The 14,010-nt window shown below is 45.4% G+C and overlaps 1 protein-coding gene across 1 annotated transcript in view; it reads right to left on the reverse strand.

The window, feature by feature from the left end:
- Positions 1-6,855, reverse strand: part of SLC44A4 (solute carrier family 44 member 4) — a 58,817-nt gene extending 51,962 nt beyond the window's left edge. Inside the window, exon 1 of the mRNA XM_072988790.2 lies at positions 6,545-6,855. Coding sequence (XP_072844891.2) covers positions 6,545-6,608 — 64 coding nt within the window. The 5' untranslated portion in view covers positions 6,609-6,855. The remainder of the gene's footprint in view (positions 1-6,544) is intronic.
- Positions 6,856-14,010: the final 7,155 nt, after the last annotated feature.

Raw genomic sequence — 14,010 nt, forward strand, 5'->3', positions numbered from 1 at the left:
AGCCTGCGTTTGTCCGAAGACAGTTTCCATGGTCACGTGCCCAGCGCAACTAGACACGGAACACTGTGGTGGTACCTATTTATCCCACACTTACTTACTTACTTACTTACTTACTTACTTACTTACTTACTTACTTACTTACTTACTTACTTACTTACTTATTTAAACTTCCATTATCACCCCACAGTGCAACACACTCCCTGGCCAGTTTACAACAAGCATTCAAATAAAGAAATAAATACAAAACAATATACAAATCAACAGTCAATCACTCAGTCAATCAATCAATAGGACCACTGCCTGGCTAACCTATATTAAGATAAATAAACAATTTGAGATGACATTGGTATGATAACTATTAAAAGGCAGGTTTGAACCAATCATTTTTACTGCCTTCTTAGAGACTGTGGGGGAAAGCGCCTGGCAAACCTCAGCTGGACGTTTATTCCAGAGGTGTGGAACCACAGCCGAAAAAGCCTGACTTCTGGTGTTTGCTATTTTAGACTCCCTTGGTGTTATTGTTTTTAACATCCTGGGACGGACCAAATATGGATTTTGAAATAAGCCCAGCCCAGCTACTTCTGCTTTTTGTAATTGGTTTTTGGCCCCCTTAGTGAGTGGTGGAGAATGATGGGATATGGCAATTAATGATAAATTGACATGTGATATGAAAATAATAAGAGGTGTATACAAAATAATGATTTTAAGAAAACATGGAGTGCATTCCTGGAATACGTATTTTCGGAGAGGGAAGGGGTATACGCTGAGCGAAGAAACAATGAATTTTTGGAGAGAAAATGGATTGAATGAATTTTTAAAATATTATTAATGCTAGCCCTGAGTGTGAAGGTGGCAATGGCGTATTATGCAATTGTGTTTTAATGTGGTGTTAGGTTTATGTCGTATAGGTTAGATGTTTGATTAATAAAATTAAAAAGAGAGAGAGAGAGAGAAGTGGTGCTTCCAACATTTTAATCAAAAGCTAATTACTATGTGTTACTAGTTCCCTTATTCTCAGACCAAAGCTCAAAAACTTCACCTTTTTTGGACTAGTCAATCATTTTCCTTCATTAATTAATTTTCTCTATAAGGGAAAAAGGGAATAAATGAGACAGGGTTTAAAAGCAATGAACACGAGCCTCATGGGATAGCGGCCAAACAGCTCACAACCTGAGTTTGATCCCTGGGTTCAGGTAGCCGACTCAAAGATGACTCAGCCTTCCATCCTTCTGAGGTCAGTAAAATGAGTACCCAGTTCGCTGGGGGCAGGGCGGGCAATGTGTTGTGTGCACAATTATTTTGTAAACTTCCCAGAGAGTACTTTTAGCATTGTGGGGCAGTATATAAGTTGAATCAAGAACAACAAAATGTTCTGGCGCATTAAACAGATTTGTTTCCATGTGAGCTGTATCTATTATCTCTATCCCCACCAAATCACGACTGTCCATATATATGAAGTGAAATTTGATCACAGAAACATATTCTTATGTTTTACTGTATATATTTTTATTGGAAGCCGCCAAGAGTGGTCGACCAGACCAGATGGGCGGGATATAAATCAATCAAACAAACAAACAAACAAACAAACAAATAAGCTCACATGGAAACAAATCTGTTAGCCTTGAAGGTGCCACAGAATACTGTCCTTTGCTCCCCCCCTTTCTTTTTTCTTTAACACTTCATTTTCTATGGAATCATAGAATAATTGAGGTGGAGGGAGCCTATAAAGCCATCAAATCCAACCCCTTGCTCAGTCCAAATCAAATCAGATTCTGACTGAGGGTTGCATAATTTTCTCTTGAATGCCTCCAGCATTGGAGCACTCACCCCCTGCTGAGGTAATCAGTCCCATTGTCATACTGCTCCAACCGTTAAGATGTTTTTCCTGATATTCAGCCTAAATCTGACCTCCTGTAGCCTGAGGCCATTCTTATGCGTCTTGCAATCTGGAATGATCAGATCCTGCCCCTCTTTTGTATGACTACCCTGTCTTCTTTTGAAACTGCCACAACCGTAGTCCAAAATAGTAACTTTTTCCAACCTCTTGAGTCTGATCATGGACTGATCCAGCCTAGTAATAGTTATTCTGAATCTGGCTTAACAGTGTCATCTTGCAACCTCCAACTATTCTCAACCACCTGCTGCTCAATTAGAAGCTCCACCATCTCCTGCCTGAAACCAAAGGACCTAGTTTATTGGGAGGATGGGGTTTGTCAGGCAAAATATCTGTAGTCCACAAAGCTGGGAAAGGTCGAAAGTTGGAGTAAATTCAAGATAAGAACTTTAATTTGGTAGAACTTCTCTGGTAGAATCTTGCTTCAGCCAATCAGATTAAGTACAATATCTTAGCCCACTTCTCTGGACATTGAGTGAAAAACAGGTAGTTCTCCAAAGCTCGTCTGACTAACACAAACCTTCCATTCATCCCAGCATGGCTAATGATCAAGGATGATGGGAGCTGTAGTCCAAGATCCCTTAGAGAAACATGAGTTTGCCACTAATGATGTCCCAGGAATAACTGACATATAATTATAATCATGTGTCATCAAGTCAATTCAGAGTTTTGGTGACCCTTTTTGAGGCAAAGAAGTGGATTTCCCCTTCCTTTCTTCTGGGGGTTTACCATCTCCTTTCTCCTCACAGGAGGCACAGCGGGGATTCAAACCTCTGGATCCGCAACCAGATACTTAAACCACTGAGCTATCCAGCCAGCTCTCAGTGGTTCACAAATGCGGTGCTCCAGATGTTCTTGGACTGCAATTCCCAGAAGCCTTCACCACTTGCTGTGCTGGCCAGGAATTCTGGGGATTGAAGTCAAAGAAGATCGGGGGACCCAAGTTTGAGAACCACTGCATGAGTAATATATTTATAAGTGAAAGAAATATGTATAAATCTATCAAGCAATGAGATTGATAACATCTCTTATTAACACCGTTGCTCAACATACACACCCTTTTCTCCCGGACACTAGAGCTACACCCTGCCTTGACCATCCAGGATCAAGGAACTGGCGTTTTAATTGGCCTGTCTTATAAATATTCCAAAAGTCTGATTGTTGCAAAAGAGCTTTGAAACAGTAAGAGCTAGAAACATGAGATTCTGCACAAACACGGCTGGTTTTCTGACTTTAATAAGTGGTTATTTTGCATTTCAAAATTAGTTCCCCCAGAGTCTCAACTTACAGGTAATTGGATTTTAGCAGTGCTGGATCGTTGCTGGACTGTTGTGTAAAGCCTGTTGTATAAACTTCAGCTACAATATATTACCCCTCTGGCTATAAATTAAGTCATAATAAATGTTTTGGAAAGTAAGCTTATTTGTCTTCAAAAGTTTCCTAAATAGTAATAACCAGAACCGCCTACACTAGGAAAATTACCTACCAATTTCCCAGTTTACTCACTTTGTTTTCTCTCGGTGAAAACAGTCCCCCTCCCAGCCCTGCCTGGACTCAATGATAATTAACTTTAATGGTTGTTGTGGGATTTTCGGGCTCTTTGGCCGTGTTCTTATTAACTTTAACTTAATGCTTGATCACAGGCACTTGGTTTGCCTTTTGCTGAGCATGTTGTGTAAAACTGCAACTACGAGACACTTTTCTTCCAAATAGGAACATATTCCTCTTGTTCACTGGGTTTCTATCCACTCTCTCTCTCTTTAACTGCACAAAAATGGGTATGATATTCAATACTGCAAATCACTGGCTTGTACAATGACACTTAAAAATCTTACAACAAATATAGGCTGAAAATACAGTAGACTGTTTTTCTCATTGCAGTAATGGAATGAATGTACAGTAATTGGGAAAGAGTGGCTGGATGGCTCAATGGTTTAAGTATCTGGCTGTGGACCCAGAGGTTAGACACTGTGTCCCCCGAGAGAGAAAAGCCAGCTTGGGTGGCCTTGGACAAGCTCCACACTCCCAGGATGCCCCCAGAAGAAGGGAAGGGTAAATTGCATCTGAGGATTCTCTACCTAGAAAACCCTTTCGGACAACAGTTGTGAAAGAAAGATCATTTTTTAAAAGCAGCTCTACTTCAGCAGGATTGGAAGGGAACAGGAGATGATGAGTACAGTTGTGTTCAAAATTATTCAACCCCCAATGCTGTAAAGGGGTTTAGGGACTATAGTGTACATTTGGAATTGTATTCAGAATGAAATCCTACAAGGACGTTTTAAAGAACCAAATGCAACTAAAATAACATCAATTGTTTATGTAATACAGTAGTAAATGTTTCTTTTGTGGTTTCTTCATTGCCACAATTATTCAACCCCTTAAAGACTACCACTCTGAAGAAGAGAGGTTCATTCAGGTGTTTTTGATCAGGTATTGAAAACACCTGTGGATGTCACCGAGCACCAATCAAGCATAATAAGCACCAATTAGGCAGCTTTAAAATGACTGTGATACTCAGCTCCTTCTAGACATTTACTGGTGTGGTTACAAACATGGTGAAGTCAAGAGAATGGTCCAGGAAGACAAGAGAAGAGGTGATTTGTCTTCACAGGAAGGGCAATGGCTATAAGAAGATTGCAAAGAAGTTAAACATACCAAGAGACACCATAGGAAGCATCATTCACAAATTCAAGGCAAAGGGCACTGTTGAAATGCTACCTGGTCGTGAAAGAAAGAAGATGCTGACTTCGACTGCTGTGCGCTACCTAAAGCGTAGAGTGGTGAAAAGTCCCCGTGTGACTGCTGAGGAACTGAAAAAAGATTTGTCAGATGTGGGTATAGAAGTTTCAGCTCAGACAATAAGGCGCACACTGCGTAATGAAGGTCTCCATGCCAGAACCCCCAGGCGCACCCCCTTGCTGTCTCCCAAGAATAAGAAGAGTTGACTGCAGTATGCCAAAAGTCATGTGGGCAAACCACAAAAGTTGTGGGATAGTGTTCTGTGGACTGATGAAACAAAATTAGAACTGTTTGGGCCCGTGGATCAACGCTATGATTGGAGGAGGAAGAACAAGGCATATGACGAAAAGAACACCTTGCCTACTGTGAAGCATGGCGGAGGGTCAATAATGCTTTGGGGCTGTTTTGCTTCTGCAGGTACAGGGAAGCTTCAGCGTGTACAAGGTACCATGAATTCTCTTCAGTACCAGGAGATATTGGATGAAAATGTGATGCAGTCCGTCACACACCTGAGGCTTGGGAGACGTTGGACCTTTCAACAGGACAATGATCCCAAGCATACCTCCAAGTCCACTAGAGCATGGTTGCAGAGGAAAGGCTGGAACATTTTGGAGTGGCCATCGCAGTCACCAGACTTAAATCCGATTGAGAACCTCTGGTGGGACTTAAAGCAGTTGCAGTGCGCAAGCCTGAGAATTTGACTGAACTGGAGGCTTTTGCCCATGAAGAATGGGCGAAGATACCCGTAGATCGCTGCAAGACACTTGTGTCAAGCTATGCTTCACGTTTAAAAGCTGTTATAACTGTAAAAGGATGTTGTACTAAGTACTAAGATTGAATGTCATTTGGGGGTTGAATAAAAACTAATAATGATGTGAGCACAGAAAAGACATTTGTGGTTATTTCATTATAAACTTAAGGTTATATTTCTCTGACCTACAAGTGCCTCTTTCATGTAAATGTAAGCAAGATGACTGAATGATCAAAATCAATGTCAAAATGGCCAAAACATTCAATTTCAGTGGGGGTTGAATAATTTTGAACACAACTGTAGGTGGACAGACTACAGGGGGCCGTTGGGTGAGAAAAAACTCTGGATGGGAAAAAAGGTGGGGAATTAAAAGTGGAATGGGGGTGTGAGTGGAACTAACGGGCTTCTAATTAAGCAACTTATAGTCACAACGAATTTCCACAGAACCCATTTCCTTCTTTAACTTCCTTGGTCAAACTCAACAGGCATAAATCATTTAATGAACTGTGTTCAAAATTCAAACCCGCTCTTTCCAAAACCATCACCCCAACCTGGCCCCTTCAGCCCCCTCCCCCAACTAGCTCTTGCACCCCAAGGCCCAGCATAGCCCCCCTTCCCCATTCCATCATCAGGGCTCCTGAGTGGACTACAACTCCCATCCCCCTCCACTCAGCGTGGCCGCTGGATCCTTTAGTCCAACATGTTAGGACACCGGTTTTGGGGGGAGGGGACTGTGAAGGGGTGGGAGTGGGGGGGTAGAAGGAACTTTGAAAACAAATCCTTCTTCCTGATCTCTCCATTTAGATTTTCAACGTTTTAAGACGACAGAAGCGCAGGTTTAGGGAGATGGAGAGAGGACGACAGAGTTTTTGGTCCAGAGGAGTTCAGGGGAAAAGTTTGATTTCTCCAGCCTCCAAAGACCTAAAAAAAACCCCAGCCTCAAAGGTTCCCCCCCCCCCCAGCCACCGAGACGGGTCCAGCCCTGCATAAAAAGATCGGCGGTGATGGGGAATTATTATGATTATTTTAAAAGAGAGAGAGAGTCTAGTTTTGAAAGCTGGTTCGATCTCAACCCGGATCCCCGGATCCGTTTCCCCGCCTGCCGCCCTCTTCCTTCCTTCCCCCCCCTTCCCTTTCCTCCCCAGGGCTGGACTGCTCACCGTAAGGGCTGGGGCTGGACGAGGTCGAGGCGGCTTCGTCGTCCTTCCTCTTTTTGGCCCCCATGGCCGGGAGAAAAAGGGATCGGAGGGGTAAAGGGAGGAGAGGGGGAGAAGGGAAACCCACGGAAAGAAGGGGATCGGCGACCCCCTCCCTACTCCCCAGGTGCGGGGAAGGCACGCGGTGAATGGGCAGCGAGCTTCCAGATTCTAAGCTGGAACCTGTTGCCTGGCAGTCGCTTCCCTCCCCTTGACATCATCCGCGCCCCGCCTGGACGGCCAGCGCCACATACCTGCCCGGTGGCGCTCACCTGCCGGCCACGCCCCCCTCCCTCGCCCGGCTGAATCCGGCCACGCCCCCCCTCCCCGGCCGCAGGCAGGACCGGACGGTGGGGTCCGGTCGCGTTCCCACGGGCTCCCCCCAGCGGTGGCGTCCCCCCTTCCGAGTCTCGTGTCGAAACGTGTGGAAGGGGAAGCCCGCCCGCTTGGCCTTCTGGGGCGGGGGGGGGGGAAGCGGGGGTCCTGGATTCAAGGGGCGAGGAAGGAGATTTCGCCTAAACATCAGGTGGAACTCGAGCGATCGTGAGATTTGTTCCTCCCTGAAACCGGTTTGCCTCTGAGGATAGTGGCTTCTCCTCCCCTGGAGGCTTTTTCGTCAGAAGTTGGATGGCCACCTGTCAGGGAGGCTCTCGCTATGGGTTTCCACACGGGTAGGGCCCGGTGTAGTGGACAGAGAGAGGGCGTAGGGCTCTGGAGGCTAGAGTTCAAATCCTGACTCAGCCATGAAAACCTAATGGGGGACTGGAACTGGTAAACGTCATTTAGTCGTGTCCGACTCTTCGTGACCCCATGGACCAGAGCACGCCAGGCCCTCCTGTCTTCCACTGCCTCCCAGAGTCTGGTCAAATTCATGTTGGTGGCTTCAATGACACTGTCCAACCATCTCATCCTCTGTCATCCCCTTCTCCTCTTGCCCTCACACTTTCCTAACATTCCTCAAATATCTCACTTACCTTGAAAGCCTTGTTAGGGTCGCTATAGGTTGGTTCTGACTGGAAAGCACATCACTTAACTTCCTGCTTCTGGACTTGATGACCTTTGGGGCTCTCCAGCTATATTAGATGTACTGTTGTGTCATTCTGTTCCTTGATCGGTGGTGTCCTCTTGAGAGCCTGAGGGTGCCCAGGTTTGCTGAGCTTTGAAAACTGAGTACAGGATTTCTGATACGTTACATTTATATCCTGCCTTTCCTCCAAAAAGACCAAGGTGGTGTGGAAGGGATTGTCACTCTCGAATTGGCCTTCTCAGCCACACAAGACACTGTTCCAAGTCCTCTATTCAGAGCACGTTACCATAGTCTCTCGAGATGGAAGGATGTCTAATCTGGTGTACGTGCCCTTCCATCATCCATGCTTCAGCTTTACAACCACCTCTGGGGCAACTTCAGGTCACTCTGTGAGCTGAAATTTACACACCCCTTGCAAGGAGTCTTCTGCTTCATGCACACACAAAAATGGAAATGGGCCAAGATTGGTAGCCATCTTCCCTGCAGGCAAAACATGCCTCTACCTGGTGCTCTTGGTCTTCATCGTTCAAAGGGTATATCCCACATCCTTCCCCCCCCCCCAAGTCCAAAATATCAAAGTCAGGGGATGCTCAGGATAAAGAGGCACCAATTAACAAAGAAGAGGGGAACAGGAAACAAGAAACCCAAGTATAAATGTAGAAGAATGTGGCACTTTTTAAAAAAAGATGTCAATTAAAACAAACTTATAACTGAAAATTATAAATGAATGTCCTAAAATACATGGCCAAGTTTGTTGAGCAAAAATCTTAAGGTGTGCTTGCCGCCTAGAGTGGTCCTGACCCAACCAGATAGGCGGGATATAAATAAAATAAAATAAATAAATAAATTGAAACTGGTTACAGGCAGGATGTGGAGGGGGGTGTAGTTTAATGCTTCGCTTTGTGTCATGTGATTGGAAATTCCTACAGTTTTCAGATGGAGGCAGCCCATCAAGTTCTGCTTACATCTAATAAAGGTGGTTACAGTCTTCTGTATTTGGATTTTGTAATGAGCAACCACATGGCTTCCTTTCAAATGTTTGAGAGAAACCACAAGTGCACCTGAATAAAAATAAAATAAAATAAAAACCCTCATGCATCAGAAGACTACCATGAATAAGAATGGATCGAGACCCATTCTTGCGCAAAGGCACTCCTGGCCACTTGGCATCCAAGTGTCTTCCTGTTGTGTCCTCCGGCAAACAAGATGCACAGGCACCTGGCTTATGGCCATGATGGCTAATAGCCACCGAGATCCTTAGCTTCCCTGGTTTGCCTTATAGAGCTACATGTATTTGTAACACTGCAAATGGTGTACTGAGCTTTTAACTGTACACAAACTGTGTTGCAAGATAGAGCTTGTAACTCTTAACATTTGTGGGTCCCTGCTTCCAGGAATATTCTGTTGAAAAAGAGACAACAGGCAAACAGCCCTATAAATAAAATAAGAGAGAAAGAGAACACCAGTTTATCTCATGCACCACACCAAGAAAAATAAGATTAATGTGCTTGTATAGCCTTGTGGCTATGAAGTTGTTTAAAGCCCTGCCAGGGGAAAAAAAAAAGAGGATTCTTGTACTCTTAATAATTATGGAGAAAGAGCACAGAAAGGAGAAGTTCGCCAGCTACGGCTTCTCCTGCTGCTACAGAATGGCAATAGGGAAACATCTAGTGAGGTTTTCCTTCCGTGCAACGGTAAAAGATACTGCAGGCTTTCTCAAGTTGTCTCAAGCATCCCAAAAATATCCTCCCCTAGAAGGCATCCTTCAGTCTCGAGAGACTAGGATAACGTGCTCTGTATGGAGGACTTGGAACAGCGTCTAGTGTGGCTGAGAAGGCCAATTCGAGAGTGACAATCCCTTCCACATTGAGGACAAATAGTGTCTGTCCCCTGCCCAGCTCCCTGATTTTGCTGGTTTTGGGACTGCCTCTTGGCCTCAGCCTGCTGGACAAGGGTCTCTTCAAAATGGGAAAGGCCATGATGCACCGCCTGCCTCCAGTCTGAACACTAAGATGTCAAGGTTTCCCATCTATTGAGGTCCATTCCTAAGGCCTTCAGATCCTGCTTGCAGATGTCCTTGTATCACAGCTGTGGTCTCCCTCTGGGGTGATTTCCCGGCACTAATTCTCCATACAGGAGATCTTTTGGAATCCGACCATCAGCCATTCTCACAACATGCCTGAGCCAATGTAGACGTCGCTGTTTGAGTAATGTATACATGCTAATAAATTTTATCATCCCCTACCAGAGGCAATAATGTTGGGGAACGTCCAAGGCGGTAGGAAAAGAGGAAGACTTAATGTGAGATGGATTAACTCAAGAAAGCAGACTATGGGCTTGAGTTTGCAAGACCTGAGCAATACAGTGGCAAGATGAGGCACCTCCTGTCAAAATGTTAAGCCCTCTCCCATCCAGGAGTCCATCCTTTTGACTGTAAGCCTCATCCCGCCAGAAACCCTCTTTAAAAAAAGAGATAATGTTTAGAGTGGCATCTGTCAATATGCGATGCCCAGTGGTCCAACAGGAAAATGCCTTAGAGCTCTAAAAGGGGGCCATTTCCAGTTTTCCACTAGAGGTCAGTGCTGAAAATGCATGGGGACCCCACTCCATACACCAATAAGGTGAGGTTTAGAGGCAGCTCTTGTATGGGAGATCATTTGGCCAGACGCGTCCTGGGATGAGACCACACTAAAGCGAGAAATATAGAGATCTTTGTAAAATAAATATATCCAAGTCAACTCTTGTCTAGGAGGTAACTGACTAGCTTCTTACTCTGTATTTTGCAAGATAAACATTTTGCTGCAACAAAAATCATGCCTCTGTGTACAGGTGGACAAGTTTCTGGAAAATTTCTGATGCATAATACTAATCAAGGAGGCAAATCTGTAGTAAAATTATTCTAGATGAACCCACGTGGGGTCAAAAAGAGCAGGACTTCAGAAAGCAGCTTATAGGAGATGTGTGCCCCACACTACAACTGCATTCCTGTGCTTAGTGGTTTATCTATCATCTTTCTCTTCAACCTATATCAAACCTGTAAAAGAAAAGTTTGCTGCAGCCCTGCCACAGTTTAAGGAAAATAGATGTTCTGCAACACACATCCGTTCTTAGAAAATTGATTGTGCAGAAAAAAATAAAACAGAAAGGAAAAAGCAGCCATTAAAACATTTTTGTGTCCCTAAGAGAACCCAAGTAACAAATGCTTTATTTTCAAAGCACTGCTTGGTCACCCTCACAAGCCACAACCAAAAACAGAAGGTACATTCCCTGTGCTCAGAACAGAGTTGGGTAGGCCCATATTGATTTTGTTCTGGCTGTTTTTCCACACATCAAGTTTTTAAATTAACAGTCCTTTATTGCTTTATCGCCCCAAATCTATTTCCCACAGATATCTGAAAACCTTTAAAAAATGGCCAAGAACCAGTTTCCGTCATCCAGGACTGGACTGAAATTTCAGCAGGAAGTGCGGCAATAGCTTACTTTTGCAATACAAACCCTGAATGAAATGCCACCAGATACGCTCACAATCAATCTGAGGCAGCCACAACAGCTTTGTAAGGTTGATTTTATGCCGTTGCCTTCTGAAAGCCCGCCAGAGATGTGCAGAAGGGATATAAACTCTTTGTGGGTCTTAGCATTAATCCACTTCCTCCACAATGGGTGTGCTGGTGTCTCTCTGAAGAATATGATTTTTTAATTTTGAAAATCATTGTTGTTGTTTTTTTAATGGGGAAATAACAGAGGAGTGGAAGATGTATGGAAGTGAGAGCTGGACCATAAAGAAAGCAGACCGCCGAAGAATTGATGCCTTTGAATAGTGGTGCTGGAGGAGACTCTTGAGAGTCCCTTGGACTGCAAGGAGAACAAACCTATACATTCTGAAGGAAATCAACCCTGAGTGCTCACTGGAAGGACAGATCCTGAAGCTGAGGCTCCAATACTTTGGCCATCTGATGAGAAGAAAAGACTCCTTGGAAAAGCCCTTGATGTTAGGAAAGTGCAACGGCAATAGAAGGGGACGACCGAGGATGAGATGGCTGGACAGTGTCTGCGAAGCAACCAACATGAATTTGACACAACTCCGGGGGGCAGTGGAGGATAGGAGGGCCTGGCACGCTCTGGTCCATGGGGTCATGAAGAGTTGGACACGACTAAACGAAACGAACAGATGAGTCTCCTCTTTTACAAATTTAGCTACGAGCAGGTTGAGAGAACGTTGCTTCTTTCTGCATTTTCTCCACTGGACAAAGGCTTCCGGAGTGGACTCTGGAGGCCCTCGTCCCAACGCATGTTCCAGGGTGTTAGAGGAATTCCAAAAGCTGCAGAGAAAATACCTGTATAATGTATTCTCAAAGGCTTTCACGGCTGGGATCAGATGGTGTCTGTAGGTTTTTCGGGCTGTTTGGCTGGTCTCTCCAGAACACAGCCAAAAGGCCCAAAAAACCTACAACCAAAATACCTGTGATTCAAATTCTTACTGGCTTGAAATAGCTAAATGGCTTATGTTGTTTCAACAGGCTGTTTACAGCCTTCTTTAAAAATTATTGAGGGACTATTCCAGCTGTGAATACAGGGAAACTGTTAGTCAGAGAATAATTTTTCTTCCCTTTCAAAGGGACTACAGCCAACTTTCACTTCTTGTAGCTGTTTCAGAACAAAGCAACAAATAATAGGCAACCTAAACCTAAGAGAATAGGCAAATACAGTAATAGGCAACCTACCCAAAGAGAAAAAACACACACCATTCAATGTATCTCTGTTGAATGAGTCCTCACTGTTAAGTTAGTTCAAGAGCGTTGTAATTTTCACTGCATCCGTGTTTGTATTAGGTGGTCGCTGAACAATTTCAAGAAGGGCCAGCTGGTCTTCCTCCATGCAAATGGCATCCAGGTGAACTCTACCCTTTGCATATCTGGTACAGTCATACCATGTTCAACAACAGCTGAGCGACTGCACATTTTGGATTATACAGCCCTCCTGGAGGAGACCTGAGTCAAACAGGAAGGCTGCGGTTGGGCATTTTCACACGTTTATTTATCTGTTCCCTTTCTATCTTGACTTTTTCTCCAATAAAAGTCAAGATGGTTTTTCCTCCTTCCTGCTTGATCACTGTGCAAGCTGCCCATGCGGTTTAGTGGTTTAAGAAGGTTGGACTAGAAATCAAGTCCTAGATCCAAATTAACATTTGGCCATAAAGCTGACAGGGTGACCTTGGGCTTTTCACAGCCTCTTGGTCTGAATCATGGGTCTGAAACTCAATTTACCTGGGGGCCACTGGAGGCAGAGTCTGGGCGAGGCTGGGCTGCATCAGAATTTCCGCCAAGCAGAGCAAGAGTCCAAGGAAGGCGCTCAGGAGTTTCCTTAGCCCGGCTGGGGCTTCGAGGAGGAGGAGGAAGGGCACACGAGACCTCGTCACCAGCCACGACCCCTTCCAGCTCCTTCTTCACTACCACCACTAGCAGCAGCAGGACGAAGAAGCGGAGAAGGGAGGGAGAGCCAACGACTGCATAACCAGGGTTGGTGGTGGTGGAGAGCATGACTTTAAATTTTAAAAAAAAACCCTCACAGAATTGCCTTGCCAAAGGAGAAAAGCCTCCATCGGTACCAGTGAAATTAAACTGAACGGGGCGGGGGCACACACATGGAAGTCCAGCAACCTTCCTCTGAGGGCCCCTCTCAAAAAAAGGCGCACTCAGCAGCGGCTGAAGCAGGACGAGGAGGAGGAGGAAGTATCGCCGGGTATTGATGCGGCCGCTGAGGGGTGCCGAGAAACAGAGCCAGACAGCTGCTTCTCTGGAAGAGGCGGCGGCAGCTGCTGTTGGCAGCTTGGAGGCACTCTTCGAGGACAGGCCAGGAGCGAGCTCCGCTCTCAGGGATCACTCAGCGGCAGTTCAGGCGCTCGGGGAAAACGGCTGGCAGCATGCCTCACTTGCCAGCTCACCCTCAAGACAGCGCCTCTTGCACCCTCCATCCGAAACTGCAGCCTGCCAGCCGACACAGGCGGGCGGGCTGGCAGGCTGCAGTTCCGGATGGAGGGTGCAAGAGGCACTGTCTTGGGAGACAGCCGGCGAGCGAGGCGAGGCTTTTTTTGACTCTTGGCAGAGGACACGTGGGTGCTTCAGGGGGGGCAGGCAAGGCAGGGGCCGCAAACTATCATCTGGCGGGCCGCAAATGGTCCCCAGGCCACATGTCTGAGACCCCTGGTCTAAATTCTTGCACAAAGTTACTGTGATGGTGAAGCAGAGGAGAGCCTAGTGCAGCCTGCCAAGCAAAAGAGAGGAAAAGCTGGAAAGTTAACAAATTGCAGTGTTGTTCCCTGTTCTATTTCCCTTTCTTTGGTCCCAAGAAAAACTCTGAGGTTAGTTTGCTGTTCACTGCAAGTCCTTGCCGGGCCTCTAAAATG

Source organism: Pogona vitticeps, chromosome 2, assembly GCF_051106095.1.
Source record: "Pogona vitticeps strain Pit_001003342236 chromosome 2, PviZW2.1, whole genome shotgun sequence".
Classification (NCBI taxonomy): domain Eukaryota; kingdom Metazoa; phylum Chordata; class Lepidosauria; order Squamata; family Agamidae; genus Pogona; species Pogona vitticeps.